This window comes from Canis lupus, chromosome 3 (genome assembly GCF_048164855.1).
Source record: "Canis lupus baileyi chromosome 3, mCanLup2.hap1, whole genome shotgun sequence".
In the NCBI taxonomy this organism is placed as follows: domain Eukaryota; kingdom Metazoa; phylum Chordata; class Mammalia; order Carnivora; family Canidae; genus Canis; species Canis lupus.
Genome location: NC_132840.1, coordinates 2233639 through 2251805, shown reverse-complemented (window position 1 = coordinate 2251805; position 18167 = coordinate 2233639). Strand labels below are relative to the sequence as shown.

Genomic DNA, 18167 nt, shown 5'->3' with positions numbered 1-18167 from the left:
TGAATGTCAGTCTCCCCACCTGAAGTATGAAAACTACGTTGAATTGAATGTGATTCATAGCTCTATTCGATCTAGCTATAATTTACATAGGATTGTATGATACACTAATGTATATATATTTTTTTTAATTTTTTTTTATTTATTTATGATAGTCACAGAGAGAGCGAGAGAGAGATGCCTAGACACAGGCATAGGTAGAAGCAGGCTCCATGCACCAGGAGCCCGATGTGGGATTCGATCCCGGGTCTCCAGGATTGCGCCCTGGGCCAAAGGCAGGCGCCAAACCGCTGTGCCACCCAGGGATCCCCCACTAATGTAAATATCCCATTGTATATACTCAACAGTATGCTTGAGCTCATCACGTTGACAACCACAAAGGGTAAAGGCTGAAGTCACCTTGACTTCGTGCCTAATACTGTCTGAGCACTTGATGTTTTTTCTTAAGTTTTATGATTCTGGAAATAAAGTTATTCAGTTTCCATTTTCTCTGGAATAAAAGGAGGTTAAGTAACTTGTTTAGGATCATGTAGGGAGTAGAAGGCAAAGTAGAACCCCAAACATTGCTGTTTAGGGCAAGCAGTATATTCCCTTTTATGCTCTAGCAGCTGCTATTCAGGTAATGATCAGGCTAGAAAAGAAGTATAAATCTTTAAGGATATAATTGTACTTTATCTTAAAAACCTTATACCATATTTATCCATCTTATACAAGTGAATAAACATAAAATGTAAGTTCCTTGACTTAGGATCAAGTAATTTTTTTAAAACTTCCCTTTCCATCAAAACTAGAGAGGTCCACGATTCCTCTCTAAATGAAGAATAAATTCATTTATTAGAGATAGGATAGTAAAAGAGAAAGGGTTTATCAGGTGAGACATTTAAGACCATTGGCTTGATTTTCAGGAAGCGAGGTTATGTTCCATGACTGAAGTGGTAGGGATTCCACAGAATAATATTCATCCATCTATAGTTAATCAAATTAGAATATTGGAGAGTAGCCATGCTAGTTAACTAAATTCAAATCTTGTAGCATTGCCAGCAGGTTTAACCAACTATAAATTTATAATATGGCTAAGATTATTTTAGTGCGTAATTTAGAAATATTTTCCTATATCACACACACACCAAAAAAAAAAATGAGTGAAGGGTTTTAGAGATCTGCATTTAATCAATTACCACAAAGACGACTTTGATATATCAAATAACAAGTCTGTTTCTTCATATTCAAAAGCTATACACTTCCCCCCCTCTTGGTTTACATATAAATATTCAGTGCCGTAGAAACACAAATAAATAATTGGCCATCACCAATGCCTTCTGTGTAATTCATAAGAGATCAAAAGATTATTACATGGTACAAACTGTATTGCATATATTACAAATGAAAAATCATCACATGGCCAAAGTCAGCAGTGGATCAGTGCACCAGATTTCTGTGCAGGCATGTGTGTGCGTGTGTGTAACTTTTAAAATTTAAGGACTTAAGGATTAAGGATTATATATTAAATTCTCTTGCTATTGGAATTGACCTGGAAAGATGAGAAGATTATTATTATCTGTTTACACTGATGAAAATCTTTATGAAAATGACAATATTAAAATGACTTAGGCTTATCTTATACAAAAAAATCCCAAGGTCAATTTTTGATTAAAAAAATAAAATTCATAAAAGGTATGATTCCCCATCTTTAATATTATCTTTATCATTATTAAGGAAACACGCTCAACAAGTGATTTGGTTCTGGCCTTTTCCTGGGTTTTTGATGTTCACCTTTAATATATGGCCGGTCAAATATGGCAATAGCACAAAAGTGGCTTGAGTTCTACCCAAGATAAACAAAGAGATAAATCTTTGTTGCATAGGGCATTTTTTTTTCTTTTCTATAATGGATTTTAGCATTAAAATAAAGCTCTCTTCATCTTGGAAAACTCTAAATTTTTCAGAGATGGTCTTTGTCAAGTTAAGCTCCAGCAAATGGGGTTTGAAATCCTAACTTAGACCTCGAGCAGTCAAGCTCATGCTGTTTTTCCCTATTGAATGGTCAGATTCCATCATCACTATGTTGAAAACACCCTAATTAAAGGGGAGTTGAAACAGACACACATGCTTTCAAGAAGAAAGTTGAGTTGCACGTTAAAAATGAAGTACCCTCAATGCTGATGTTATTTTTTCCTTCCCATAGGGAACCACAGTCAGATATCACGAGTGCCTGTTGCTATTAAAGTGCTGGATGTCAATGACAACGCCCCTGAATTCGCATCCGAATATGAGGCATTTTTATGTGAAAATGGAAAACCCGGCCAAGTAAATATCTCCATGTTGTTAATGCTGAATATGTTTGTATACAACTGTCTCATATTTGATTAACCTGCATTATAGAGAGCATCTCATCATTTATGGTCTACAAAGTCACAGGCAGGAAACATCCCAATGGGAACAGAGAAGGAGCATTTTTCTTCCTGAGATGTTAATTCTACGTACTTAGGACCAAATTGACTCCTGAAGTCGAACCACCTGCTGTGCCATGACCCTACAGCCAAGTAACTATCTTAAAATAGCTCGGGCTACGGCTACAACAGGGAGGTCTGGGGGGGGGGTGGGGCGTAAGATTTTTGCCTTCACATGACAGGAAACAAGAGAAAAGCTCACGGGGAGGGCAGATTGGTTTCATACCAACCATAAGAACAACACCTAAGAGTGGAACCCTTAGGAAGACCAGTGGTGGAAAGTGATTTTTTGCAACCTGTAAAAATGTAGATTTAGATAATCATAGGATGAACAGCATGTTTTAGACGTGCAAGTAAAGCATCTGAAAATTGTGTATTGATGAATTTTTTTTAACCTGTCTTATTTAGCATAGATAGGGACAAGGAAAACAGACAAAAAAACAAAATAATAAAGAAATAGAGAGACAGGAAGGAAAGACAAAGGAGGGAGGAAGAGAGAAGAACAGAAAGAGAAACAAAACCTGCTCTACTCTGAATGTCAAAATGGAAATAGTCTATGTAAAGTTCTAAAAAACACAAATGTAATACATTTATTTTAACAAGGTGCCAAAGTACTGTATGTTTAAGAAATTTATCGTTTTTCAACTTCCTAATTTATTTCTGGATGGTGACATTTTAATTTAAATAAACAGCAGCTGACAGCATGACACTGGAGTTGTTAATCCAACTATTCTTGGGCCTCATGTGGGTGTTAGGAATTAAACTTACTATTTGCCAAATAGCTTACCTGACAAGAGTCAGATTTTTTTTTCACCTAAAGAAAGGAATAGCACTGTAGCCCTATACTTTATTTATTACAAAAGATCAATGTGTTACCCTCCTGTGAAACAGTGGACAGTTTCCCTTAGACTACTCTCCTAGATCTGAAGGATTAGCCTCATTTTCATCTCCCAAAATAAGACACTAATACGTGCGTGCACACACAGCAAGTAAAGCTAAGATTCTAGCAATAAAACTGATTGATTTCAAATACCTAGGTCTCATAAATGTTGTTATAATCAAAATATTCATGTTTAGCAGTGATACACTCTTAAAAATATTCTAACATTGACTTAAATGTTGCCGATTTCATCATGTGGAATTGCCGTCTATCATATCTTTTGAACATTTTCATTTGTAATCTTTTGAGGGTAGAGAGTGTATGTGTATGTGGGGGGTGTGTGTTTGGCAGTAATTATCATCTGGCTAAATTGGCGGATGAGTTGGCAAAGAGAGTTCGATTTACACAGGTTAGTTTCAAGGGTATGGTTGTGTGGGCCAGATTGTTCCCCGGGTAATGTAGCCAACCACAGACTTCTAAGCCAGACGTTTTTGATCACACAGAATCTGTCAAATGCTTTAGAATTTAAATAAAGCCCCATTTTCATGCAAAACTCATCACACAAGTTCAGAGAGTCAATGGCATTGATATTTCAAAATTCCCACATTGGCTTCACTTGTGATATTGACATATGCGTGCCTTTGGACCTCCAGGAATCTGGAGGTTTACCCTGTGGATTTTCACTGTTTCCAAGGTTTTAATGATTCCTCAGCAGTTCTTATCCTCAGAAAAAAAAATGCATTGTTTCATCATCTTTCCTCTGCAAGATCAAAATAAAAAAAATCAGTTGATTCTTTGTTTTATGATTTTTGCACATCAAAATGACTCATTCTGTGAAGAAGTGTTTGTTGTGTATCTGTACAATGTCATTACCTTATCCTCCAGTGAATCTATTTAGTTATGTTTATCAGAGTTCATATTTACATAAAAGAACAGATTTTTGACTGTTCACATAAACTTTGGACATATGACTGACTGTCCAAACTTCGTCGATACACACAAAGCTGTTCCGACAACTCCTGCAATCCCTGCATCTTCTGTGCTAGTCAGAACTCATGTGTGATTCATTACACCATTTCTAGGTCACTTTTAATGGCTCAAGTAGCTCGTTTTTATATTTAACATTTTCCAAAATTCATACTTGTTATCGACACTAAATAGTGTTTATGAAAGTTCAACATAGATGCACTTTCAATCATCTCTCATAACACCACAAAAAACACTTACTCACTTTGAAATCAGAATATTCATTACGAGGTGATCACACACTCATCAGAAACAAATGTCAATAACTGAATTAGCACTAAATTCATAGTTCTATCGCATTTTCAACCATTAATGCCTGCTTTGAAACAGCCTCAGGGAAGGGAATGTAGGCGACTCTAAAATGTCTGGTTTGCCTGGAAGGTGCGGATTTAAGGCTGAACTCAAAGAGGATCAGCTTCCTGAGAAAGGATGCAGCTGGAGATCGCTAGTCATAATCAAGGGCAAGCCACTAAAAAAACTCAGTCTGTAAAAACCTTCTGGACTGAGAACACCTCTAGGAGGAGGTTTTTAAAACATCTCACGAGATGAAAACCACCATCAACGTGAACACAGAGAATCCTACTATGCTTGATTAGCCTTTTCCACTGAACTGGACTCATTTAAAGAATCAAGTAATAAATAATAATTTTAACACGGAAGGAAGCACGCCACTTTCCTCTTCTCCATTCATAGACCTCCAGTACGTGATGCATCTGTGCTAGAATTGTCATAGGTTCACTTTGAAAGTAGAATTGGGATTCCTGGCTGCTTTTCCCACCTTTTCATTATTGTGAAGGGAAAGATGACATTTTCTTGAGTTTTTTTCTTAAGTAACAACCACCCATGACAGAAATAGTTCATAGTCCGTATTATACAGAAATCTGTGTGAATCGCTTTTCACTAGAATCATTTCAAATAACCTCTCCATTACATAAGCAACATTAATATGGTATTTTCTGTTGCTAGTTATTTCTATTAAAATAAAATTTTCCCCAGTAGTTATAGGTAATTTATCTCAACTCAAAGTCTTAAGATACCTTTAGTCTCCAACTCAATCATGGGATGATCTGATCATCTACTGACCACTTGATCCTCAGTTTAACAGAAAAAAAAAAAAAGATTCTTTCCACTGACTCCTCCCTACTGGCCAAGACAGAAATGATGTTTTGGATTAAAATTTCAAAATTAGAAATTGAAAAAATTTCAAAATATGTAACTACAGTTTATATGTCTAATAGGTTGGCAGGCTTGGGTCAGTCAGTACATTTTTATTAAACTCAAGCTATGTACCAGGACTTGGGGAGGTACTGGGGATTTAGTGGCAAACAACACCCTAAACAACTAAACAACAGTCTTTTTCCCTTCTAGAGTTTTCTCTCTGGCAAACACGTAATAAAATTAGAAATCATAGAATTGCATGAACATGCCCCAAATCCTCCGGGCAGAAAGGAGGCTGAAGAGCTGAAGGGAAATGGAGCTCTCTTTCTGAAAGAACCTCTTAATATAGGACCCGTCCCACCAGAGACAGGAAACATCTATCAAGAGCTGAAAAGGAGTCAGCTGGGGATAAACCGGGTTCTCTCTGAAGAGAATGGTAATCTGGCTGGACGGGTGGAGGAGCAGGTAACAGCTGTGGAGAGACCAGCAACTTCCTTCAGTGTGCTTGACAAGAGCTCACTCAGAACCAAACATGCAAAAAAACAGAGAACTTTAGTGACCAGTATTGGCCGGAGGGCCCTCCATAACCTGTCCCCTTAGTACAGTCTTTCTAGGATTTTGTTTCAGATGCTAACCCCTTGCTTACCATACATATGTAATTAGGATAATTTGCTCCAGACGGTTGCTTGATGCAAGGACTACACCGAGAATGTATTTCCAGGTATGAGTCAAGGTCTCTTATTTAGCCACAGAGAATATTGTATTGTTTGGGAACTAGTTCGATGACAGACTGCTTCAGCTCTTTTTTTTTTTTTTTTTCCTTCAGGAAGGAGCTTCCCCTTTTACTATAAATAAACCCAGTGGCAAATAATTGGAGCTTTATCACTCTCTAAAGAAGTTGAGGTGTGCTGTTTGGCATCAAGTTAATGACGTCTGGGTTAAAAAAAAAGGCTCTAGTTTACCTCTTTTAATCAATCTCTTTTGTCTCTGACCAACATGATGCTTGCTTATCCTAAGAATACCATAGGTCCAACAAAAAAAAAAAAAAAAAAAGGAAGAAAATAACATCTTATATTTCTAGATATGTATCTAGCCAATGCTTGACATGTAATGAATATTCACAAAATTTTAGAATCACAGTTCTAATTCATTTGATTCAGCAGTGGCAAATATCTCAATAACTAGTTTCTCAGATATTACCATGGAAACCCTTCTTTTACTCACAGACACATAGTGCACAAACCAACCTCTTCAAATGAAAGATCACTTATTTATTTACTTGTTGAACAGTATTTCTTGTGCATCTACAAGATGCTAAGTATTGTAATATGACCTGGGGAAACAATGTAAAAAGGACAAAAATGTTCTCCCCTAATGGAACTTAATGAGGAAAAGGGCTTATTAAAAAAAAAAAAAAAGTAGAATGAATCTGTAATATAATTTCACTTTTGAAAACTAGATTGAATGAAACATTAGCACAACTAGACAGAGGGGAACAAAGAAAAACAGAGATTTGCTTTATATAGTGTTGTCAGAGAAAGTTACTTTTTAAATGGGTATCATTTAAGCTGAAACTGAAAAAAAAAATAGGTAAAGGTTAGGTATTTAAGACCTGGAAGCAAGAGCCTTCTAGCTAGCAGGATAAGTTTGTACAAAGACCCCAAAGGGAGAAAGACTTTGGTGGTTTTTCTTGTTTGTTTGTTTTTGCTTTCTTTTTTAAGAATTGAAGACCTCTGTGCTAAGTATAATCATAGGAGTGCAATAAGCAAGACTGGGTTTGGACAAAGAGAATCTTATTTTGAATAAAAGGCACACACATGCAATTAAGCAGGAAAACATTGAGGAGGCTGTAATTGCAAAAGATGGCAGTAGCCTAATCTAAGGGGGTGGCAGGGGGGATGGAGACTAGGAATTGTGAAAGCTGTGCGCTTACGTGAATGACATAATATGGACAGGTGTCCAACATGCAGTCACATCATAGCTTCGCGGGGGGGTGTGGCAACCACATTTTACAGATAAGGGTGCTGAGGCTGAGAAAGGGTGAGGGGTTCCCCAAGGCCATTAAAAGTTGCACAGATAGGTTTCCCAAGTCCTTGCACTTTCTAGGATCTCTCGGTGCTTCCCAAGGAAGCAGACTTCGAGATTCCATTGCCTGTGTGGCACACTTCTTAGAAGTAAGATTCTGATTAAGAGTGAGCAATTTTCAAAGAGGAAAAAACCCAGCTCCTGTGACCAATAAAGACACTTTATCCACAAGCATTCCACAAAATCTCCAGTGAAAATAGATAAAGCTTAGGGAGAAAAGTAAAAATAATTGTCCGTTGATAAACACCAGCAATGAATGAGTTCGCTACTTTATTTTTAAAATTTCTGTTGGTCTTTTTCTAATAAGTGTGAAACAGTGAATCTAAAATATGGCATTTTATAATACTCATGAAACAATAAATTTAGGAGATTTAATTTTAACTTCCCTGCCAGCAGGCATCTTTCAGGAGCTATCTGCATACACAAGAGGGAGACAGGATTGATTTTAAAACAGATGAAATTGATGGCCTCAACAAAATGCATAAAATACTATTTTCATTTTTGGGGGATGGAGAAAGGAGATGGTAAATTAGTAGAATGCATAAAATGCTTTTTGGGAAAAATTATATGTAACAAAACGTATTCAAGATAGTCATTAACAGAAGTATGACTTTTAGAGCTCACCTTTGACAGAAGGGAAAACATAAGTAAAAAATACAGTGGAAGGATTTGAAACTAGAACAAACTGTGAGTCACAGCGTTGCCATTTACTAATTTTGTGACCTTTAGCCTTAACATCTACTAAACTCTCGTATTTTAGAAATATCTAGTGCAATATCAAGTACTTAATAAGTAATTGTATTATTATACTTATTATTAGCATATATTTTAGCAAATCTCATAATCTAAAAAGCAAAATATAGTTCATTAGCATTGTTTTGTTATTTTGCTCTTATTATATTTACATGAGTTTGATTTGGAGGAGAACATTATAAATAGTCCCTCAATGGGTCAATATAACAAGACAATCTAGTTCCTTATATTGGGATAACTCTTCCTCTGATAATTTCCTACTATTTTATTTATTGATTGAAGGGAAGGCTTGTACTTTATTCCTCTCCATACGAATTTGTGAGTTGACTTTTTTTTTTCAAATATGTTCGAGTCAACTTACAGGAACACATACAGTCTGAATCTCTTTGTGAAGTCATGTTTGCAGCTGATGTACATACCGGCTGAACCTCTTCTGGGATTCCGAATTCCATGTGTTTTTTTCTGGCCCCTAACCTAAGTGAGATCAATGATCCAAAGAGACAATGGTATCAGGGCTTGTTTAAAAATCTTGGTCTATTTCATACAAATATATTTTCTTTGTACTATATTCAACCTATAAGTTACTGAACGAGAATTTGGGATGGAAGCAAGGCGGGCGCATGGGTATGCTCCTTTCCATTTGTTCTTAGAAGCCATGTTGATCGTGTTTTTGAAGAAAGTAAAATCAACACCTGATAGTACATGACCTTAGGTCTAGGCTTTGTGCTAGAGACAGATATTGGTTAAGATGTGGTACCAAAGGAGCTGACGGACTCTTGGAAGGGCAAGGATGCACATGCAAGCGATGCAGTGACCACCAAGCTATGCAGACACGATGCCTCCACACAAGCGGGAAATCCTCCAGGCCTTTAGGTTTCAGATGGAGTTTTGGAGGATAGCATTTCTCAAAGGGGTGCCTGAGAAAATCTTGTAGGGTGTAACACATCCGTAATATGACGCGGCGTGTGGGGTGTGTGTGTATGTGGTGTACCTCGTAAGGTTGCAAAGCACTTGATTAAAACATTCACAACATTGCTTTCTGCTTATTTTGTTTAACTCTAAGATTCCCTTGCATTTATAGGTGCATATGAGTCATGAAGGGCTATGTGATCTTTGGCATTTAGCAAACGCCGCTGATTATAAAATCTTTCCAACTTCCTTCAGAGGAAACTTGTTAATAGTGGTATATGGAACTCGGTCAGAAAAATCCTGCTCCAGGAGGATAAATGACACCACACAGGCTCAGCCTAGGAAGTGATGTTTATGATGTTAAGGAGGCATCAGGAAGTATTCCTGCAAAGTAGTATCATGGAAGATGGAGAGAAAAGATTGAAAGGAAGCTGAGTCTTCTCAGTTATGTTAGAAACGGTGGGTTTTACCCTGTTATGGAGGTTTCCAAAGCAGAGCAAGTGATGGAATATTTTTTTAACATTAATTCAGAGATGCACAAAATACACAGGCAATATACAGAGTCCAGAAGAAAAAAAAGGGCATGAGAAACTGGAAACTCCAGACTTTGTATAAACACATTCTTCACTTCACCTTAGCTTTAGGAAGAGAAAGGGCAGTGAAGGAAACAGAAACAGAAGAAAATATCAAAAGGCCTATAAATGAGTTTATGCAGGCACAGCCCCCCAATGTCTGCCCAAAGGACTAAGGATTTCACTTAGTCTTTAAAAGAGACATATCAAATCATAGCTGTAGCCTCCTGTTGTATTTTCCATAGGTCAGGCTCCCATGGTATATGCTTTGAACAGCCACCTAATGGTTTTTAAAGACAAGAATGTCCTCATGGGGAAAAAAGGGGGGGGGGCAGGTGAATGGAAAAACACTCCAGGTAGGAAAAAAAAAAAGTCTTGGTAGAGATTGGATTACCATGCAATTATAAAACAAATATCCAGGAACTATCCATTAAATAGCTATGCACAGTGCTTATATTTGAACTATATTATACATTTTTGAAATAATGGAACATAATTGGGTCATTGTGTGGATTTAATATAATTTCTGAAATTCCAGTATTTCCTTTTTTTAATTTATCATCATTGTTATGACTTGACTTCTCTTGTGTGCATAACTTATCTTCAAGGACCCCTCGTTTAGGGGATGGTACTTAACCTATTTTATTTCATTCAGTTATAGAAATCACTGATCATCTGGGAAAAGCTATGGACCTTCCCCTCCTATGTGTGCTTTCATTCAACTTCACTTTCAAGTTGAAAGGTTTGCACCATAGGATGGTCATTCATAGATCAACCTTTCCCAAGTTAAAAACTCCTGCTCTAAGAAACAAAATTAGTACTCCAGGAAAGCTAATATTGGTAATCAGGCGTAAGCTGGCAGTAATGGGCAGACGAATAAATAGAAAACCAAAGACCATGCTGTCCTTCCTGCAGCAGCTTTGGCTCCCTCTCATTCACCCCACTTTCCACCACCTTCCATTTCACACCTCCACAGAAAGACTTGCCAAGAAACAAGGAAATTAAGTTCCATCTGAGAAAGTGACAGTGTGCTGTGGTTGCAGATACTACCTTGGCTATCAATGTGGAGTGTTCCTAGAGCACAGGTGTATATTCCAGAAGCTTTGGAAAGCATTCCTAAAGCTGCAAAAGTCCTCTCTCACCTTGTCGACACTCACAGGGAACTCTGACTTCTAAGTGTTCATTCTGTGGTGCCATGTGTCAGAATCAAAAGAGGACCTTTATCCCCGCAAAGCAAAGTGCATGAGCAACAAGAACAATAACGGATGAGTGCAATGTTATGTGCTCTCCAAGATATCGAAGGTCTAAGCCCCGATTTAACTGAAATATGTGTGCAGAATGTATGAGTGTCTACAAGATTTTGAGGCAGCCTCATGTATCGGGGCAGGAGGGTGCAGGTAGTTATTAGATACATCTGGGATCAAATGTTATATATCAAATCGTTTATGCACTAGGGTCCCAATCGTCTCTTCATACCTACTTCTCAAGGTTATGTGAGAATTAGTGATGATGATAAAATATGCTGACATCGTTTATTCACTCATTTATTTATGCAATACATGTTAAATAGTTATCATGTTCTGTTCTTACAGCTGTGAGGGGGATACAGATCCAACCAATCATATATAATTATGCCTGATACCTAAGAATAAATCAATTAGTAATATCTGTAGAATCTTATGAGATTTCTAACAGATCCCATGATAGTTCTTTTTAAGATTTTATTTAATTATTCATGAGACAGAGAGAGAGAGAGGCAGAGACACAAGCAGAGGGAGATGCAGGCTCCCTCCAGAGAGTCCGATGTGGGACTCGATCCCAGGACCCCGGGGTCACCACCTGAGCTGAAGGCAGATGCTCAACCACTGAGCCCCTGGGCACCCCCGATCCCATGATAGTTTAATGGTTGTAAACAGATCGGATCATCAGAAAGGTATTTGTTTATTGGATGTTTGCCTTTCAAAAAGTTAACACAGTGATAGCCCACTGTTATTTAATATTTTTGAAGTAACATAAAATAGTCTAAAGTTTATCTCTGCTAATGAAAACAATCTAAAGTTTGATGTTGATAAACAACAAATCCATTTTTAATAAAATGGTCAGAATTATGATGTGGCCCCATAATGCTCAAAATTTTTCTTTTTTTAGTTCATGCCTTAGAAAGGTTATTTCATTTCAAACTAGTAATCTCAAGAAATAGGATAGTCTGCTCCCATAGAATTCAAAGCTTGACCCTGAAATCCATTTCCTTATCCCAACATTCCAGATATATAATATATATATGTAATATGTATACCAGTTTATATATGTATATAGATACACATTATATATGTCACAAATATATATAATATATATACACATATATATATCAGGGTGTCTCTCTCTATATATAAACTTTCAGCTTCCCTTAAAATTAGTTCACAGTAAATTATTAAACATTAGATTTTTCAATTGCATCCTAACTTTTACTGGTAGAAAGGAAAAATATTTACACTAAATGTTATATACATACTCCTAAAAATCTATGACCTCCTCAGCAATTTTTATGTCATTTCCGTTGAAACAGTATTCCAATTATCTAAAAGTTAACTGACATCATAGCAGCTCACCTGGGGAAATGCGTGTGATTTTCATTTGCCATCTACTCAGTGTGCCTATAAAATCTCTGTAGAGTGTACTTCTTTGAATAAATCTGTTCTTTTTCTCCTATTGTTTAAAGTTAAGTGTATTCAGATGTTATTACATCAGTGAAAATTTCAGCCTTTTAGATAGGAGTATCTTCATGCATTTTAATAGCATTAAGTCCTTCAAGTGATTTACCGAGTGTCCACTTTTAGATAAAATGTCTAGACAGTAGGCATCTGCATTAAGATAAAATGAAGTGTCAAAAATGGTTTAAGCCAAATTCTTAGCTTGTTCATAGGTTATTTGGAAGTTGATTTTAAGATTCACCATTTCATCACTTTTTCCCCAACACAATACAAACTCTCCTAATGAATAATAATGAGGAAGCTGTAAACACCAATCTTCTCCCTTAGTGAAAAACAGTTCCTCTCAGACTTCAGCATGCATCAGAATCACTTAGAAGGCTGTTTACAATGCAGATTTCTGGGTCCCACCCCAAGGCTTTCTGGTTCAGTAGGTTCAAGAAGTTGTATGTCTAACAGAGTTCCTGGTTTAAATAGATGGTGAAAAAAAAATATCCATTGCAGGCATAATGCTTAGACCAAACTTCTGAGACCGGGCATGACAGGTAATTATACCCTTTAATGCAGGTAACCTAAATTATTGCATCTATTATTTTGGTCCTGGTAGCTTAATTAATGAAATAATTCACATAGATCCACTTGCTGGCACGTATGAGTCTTTTTCATGCAGATTATTTAGAAGGATTAGTAATGGTATACAGGAGATCTATCCACTAAATACACCATAAGAATGCATTTAGCCATGAGTGGTTTTCACTCCAGGATATCAAGAAGTGCTCTTTGCATTGCCCTTCACTTGTGCTCACACACTTCAAGAGTTACTTTTTCAACTGATGCACCTGGACATTGGAGTCCTTTTGAAGCAAAATTGGATAAAGAGAGAAGGGAATGCTCCATATGCTCACAGATAACTTTTCCCACTTCTGTTCTTTATAACTGCCTCAAAGAAGATTCCTGTCCAATCCTTCTCTTAAATATGTGTACATGTAGGCTAGCCATGAAAGAGTTCTTTGTGTTTCTCAGCTTCATCCCTTGGGTTTCCATTCTTTTTTTTTTTTTTTTTTATAAAACTAGAATCCCAGGGTATCTCTCTGCACTTAAATGTCAAGGCAAAGGTGCTAGGGTTCAGATACAGTAAATATAATTATATCGCCATCTAATCTGATGAGGTTAGCTAACTGGGTAACAAAAGCCATTACACTTCTCATGGGACTATGTCATGAATAAATGGTAGTGACTCTAATAAAAAAATGACAATAATGATAAGGACAATGGCTGACATTCATTGAACATTTACTAGGAACCAGATTCTATATTAAGAGATTGACATGAATTTATGTCAGCCCGATGAGAAAGGTGCTTTTTATTTGCAATTTTAGGAATCCATGAAAACTGAGTTTCGGAAAGACTAACGTAACTCCCTCAGTATCATGCAATGAATAAACGGTAAAACTATGGCTTCTATGAGGGCTGCTCCATTTCAGAGTCCATCACTTTGATGACTGCTTCACTGTCTTAATCATAGGTTATATTTTGCACTACTTTTTTGTTATATTTTTACTCGAGCTAAGCACGATGATAAGACATTTTACAAGGTCCTTAATAAAAGTAAAACACCTACCAGGTAAGAATATGTCCCAATTTAAAAATGAAGGAATGGAAGTTGAGAGAAGTTATGTCTTTACGCCTTAACCTTAATGCACCACTCACCATATAGTATGTGCTCGATACAATGCAAAAGTCACAGCTATTGTGGTTCTCACAACTACTTATATGATCAGTTACAAGGCAAAGATACCCTTTTCTCAAAAAGAAATGATCTATTTTTTTATCTTTAGTGAAATTGGCAAAGTTGAATGGGACCTTGTTGTTCAAACAGTCCTAATATATTAGATATTGTCATTATGTTCTCTAAATTCCATAAACTTGAGAGCATTTCCCTGTTAATTCTTTCTACGGTATATCTGATATCACCTTAACTGTCATGTTTTACAGGCCTTTTTTTTGTTGTTGAAATTATGTTGTAGCTATTTACAGTAGTAGTATAAACTATAATTTTTACTATATTAACTGTTGTCCAGTGTTTCATATTGAAGTGATTAATATCACAGAATCATAAATACGAATTATTAAGCCGATTCTCTGACATCCCAAGAAACAACTTAGCACTAAGTTAATGCAGCTTTGCAAATGAAATAAGCACATTCAACCGGCACCAATTCCAAGTATGTGTATCTATCCAAACAGTTCTCTGCACAGTGGTAATTCTCCTAATCCCTATAATTTATTCATCTCAGGATACACTCCAAAGCATTGTTTGCATGTGTTATCCACTCACTTTAAAAACAGTATTCATTATTGGGAGGGAAAAGATGCAATTCTTCAGAAAGGTTTGTTGCAGGGATGTTTGTGCCGAGGAACATTCTATTTGGCAAACATTTGTAGCCAATGAGTACAAAGAGATGTTTTGAGGGTTCAAGATTCAAGTTCTTTACTTCCAAGATCCTCCCAAGAGCCACATTACAATCACTGTAACAATTCCAAATCTCATTTTAGATGCCTGTAAATACTCAAATTGGAAAGAAACCTGTAATTACCCAGTGGAATTTTCAAATAGCCTTAAATTTGCTATTTTGAGCCACAGACACCAAGTGGACACAAAGGTAATGACTTTAATTCTTATCTATTTATCAAAGCTGAGGTTTTAATGCGATAAATGTTTCTCCTTGTTCTTGGCACAAACCATCCACAACAACTCAGAAAAACTGAAAAAAAAAAATATTGGACCACACTATTAGTCCACTAAAGAGATGTCACTCACCTTAAAAGTCCGTATAAGCCCTCTGATGTCATCAGAAATGCTGATGTCAAGTTTTATGTTACAGGTTATTCAAACAGTGAGTGCCATGGACAAAGATGATCCCAAAAACGGACATTATTTCTTATACAGTCTTCTTCCAGAAATGGTCAACAATCCGAATTTTACCATCAAGAAAAATGAAGGTAAATATATTAGCCCTGTGAAACAGGGTTGAACATAAATTGGAAGATAGGATGTGATTTGATAATTTGACTGAACATATCAGTAAAATAACTTTTGTTCACCCATGAGCAACTGAAACTTAGCTTATCAGCCTAGCGGCTCGGTAATTACATCACTTCCTCTTTCCAATATTGAAACAATAGATAAGAAAATTGTTAATGTGAAAGTTAATTTTATCCTAGGGAATACCTCAATCACCTTACTCTGAAGAATGAACAGTAAGATTTAACCCCTGGGAAAGTTCCAGGAATTTTTAGATACTGAGATATCTGATAGAGAAGGAACTGGCTTATACTTCGCAGTCGTTAAGTTTTAATTGAATGTTTACCGAGTCTTTAGGGAAAGCCTATCCTAATTTTGCCTGATTTGTGGGTACACATTAGAGGTATTTGTTTTAAGCCTGTACCAACTTTGATAATAGCAATTAGATCAGGAAATCCTTCTTGAAGGACACTCCTTATCAGTATTATTTTGGAGCTAATATAAACTGATTTTATTGTTAAGTCTTTCACTCGTGGAGAACATTTAATCCATTTCATTATTTCTTGAGAACCGAGTTTGGATTAACTATTTCCCTTAACTATTGTCTATTACACATGAAGGTCATAGATCTCTCTCTCTCTCTTTTTAAAAGTCTATCTCATCTGTATATTTTTTTGTTTCCTAAGCTGCTGTATATTCAACAAGCATTTTTCACTGTTTATTTTGGCCCAGGTATATGTAAGTCTTAGTTTCAGCTGATTTGGAATGATTAGCAAAATAAATGCATTGTCTTAAGCTGTCTCTCGGCTTTACTATAGGTACTTGTTTGGATTTCTGAATGGTCTCCATAAGAGCTATAGCCAATTAGAAGAATAAAATTTGGTTCATGACATTTGTTTGGGTTATTTGCTATGTTCTGTTTCAGGGAGGTAGTGAATTTTGCTAACATTTCCTCCATGAAATAAAATAACATTTTATGGCTCTTGTTAAATACATTATGACCTTACCTTTTAACAGAGTGCTACTTAGTTCTTTGGGGAATGCTCTGATAGGTGTGAATGCATCACCAAAAATGAAATGACAAAGTCATTATACAGATAGTATTCAGCTGGCTTCCACTATTCCAAACGTTAAGGAGACAAAATCCTGTTCTCTCTCCTCAAAATGGAGTACTCCTTTGTTAGCCTCCCCTAATCAGGAACTGTAATCCAAATACATTGTCTTTGTTTTTCAGTTAACAACATTCTTTTTTTTTATGGAAGTCACATGGATATGTCTAAGATGAAAGCCAACTCAGAAATCCCAAGCTGCACTAAAAGTCTGTGCATAAGTGTGGTCCATTCTCACTTTGATTGTGAGCTAATAGGTATCAGTCATTATTTTTGCATATGAAATGCCCTACATTTAAAAATTCTCTATGAAGGAGTGTTTTCCCATCCCAAAGGTTCTGAGCTTCTTGGCATTTTCCGTGCATGCAATATCAAGATATGCCTGTAACATAAGTATGACCCATCAAAGGCACTCCATAAACATGTGTTGAGTGAAGGAGAGGCTTTTTGGGGTGTATGGAAAAGTGTGGTGTTGTAGTATATCTGTAATGCCCTAAACCTATTGAAGAGGAGATTTTAGTTCGACAGTAAATGAGTTTTGCATGCTTTCACTTAATTTTGGAATCAATAGAAAGTAAACAGTTTACACACTTAGATAACCTCTTTTTGGCCTATCACATGTTTCGATAAGCCCTTTAATAGAATATTTAAAAGACTGAGTGTTATCTGTTTTGTTTTGAAACTAGAAAATGGAAGTTCCACTTTTATTTATGTCACAGGTTTGTGTGTGTGTGAAATAATTGGGAAAAAAAGATGCCAGGTGTTGCAAAAATTTTGTGGAAAGAGTACTCTCTGTGCCACAATTGTTTATTTTAAGTTGTGTGTTTATTTTGCCGAGACTGACCACATAATTTATTATTCCAACTGCGACATTTTTTTAAAGTGAAATGGGTTGCTGTGGAAACCAGGACATATGTTCACTGTGATTTTGGATTTAGGATCCAAATATTCAACATCTCCATAGAGTAAATCATGAGCCCACTGGTCTTTGGAATAGATATGTATAATTTATATTCTATCTTCCTTTTCCTAGATCAGGAATTCATGAGTTTTGCTCCTTAGACCTCAAACTTTTTGGCATCTGGATAGTTACTATAAAAATAGGAAAAAAAAGTGGTCCCTTCTTCATATGTAGAAACAATGAAAATAATGGGAAAAAGTTGTCAGATTTAAAATGTCAAAGATATATAGATAAGTAGATAGATAAATGACTATTTTGTTAGCCTATTACCCATTCCCTGTTAATGATAAGAGAATATAAATACCAAAAAAAGTCCAAATACTAGACATGATTTATTTTAAAACTATGGTATATTTTGTGTTTGAAAGATGGAGAGAATTGGGAAGTCATCAGAGAGGGAGAAAAACCATGAGAGACCTTTAACTATAGGAAACAAACTAAGGGTTGCTGGAGGGCAGGTGGGTGGGAGGGTGGGGTAATTGGGTGACGGACATTAGGGAGGGCATGTGATGTGATGAGCACTGGCTGTTATAT

At 36.3% G+C, this 18167-nt stretch overlaps 1 protein-coding gene across 5 annotated transcripts in view; it reads left to right on the top strand.

Moving 5' to 3' along the window:
- LOC140626249 (cadherin-8) overlaps positions 1-18167 on the top strand; it is a 357477-nt gene that overhangs the window by 287383 nt on the left and 51927 nt on the right. For 4 of the 5 annotated variants that reach the window (XM_072813924.1, XM_072813911.1, XM_072813917.1 and 1 more), the window contains 2 exons: positions 2183-2304; positions 15424-15541. In XM_072813924.1, coding sequence (XP_072670025.1) covers positions 2183-2304; positions 15424-15541 — 240 coding nt within the window. The remainder of the gene's footprint in view (positions 1-2182; positions 2305-15423; positions 15542-18167) is intronic. The other variant, XM_072813942.1, reaches the window with a different exon arrangement.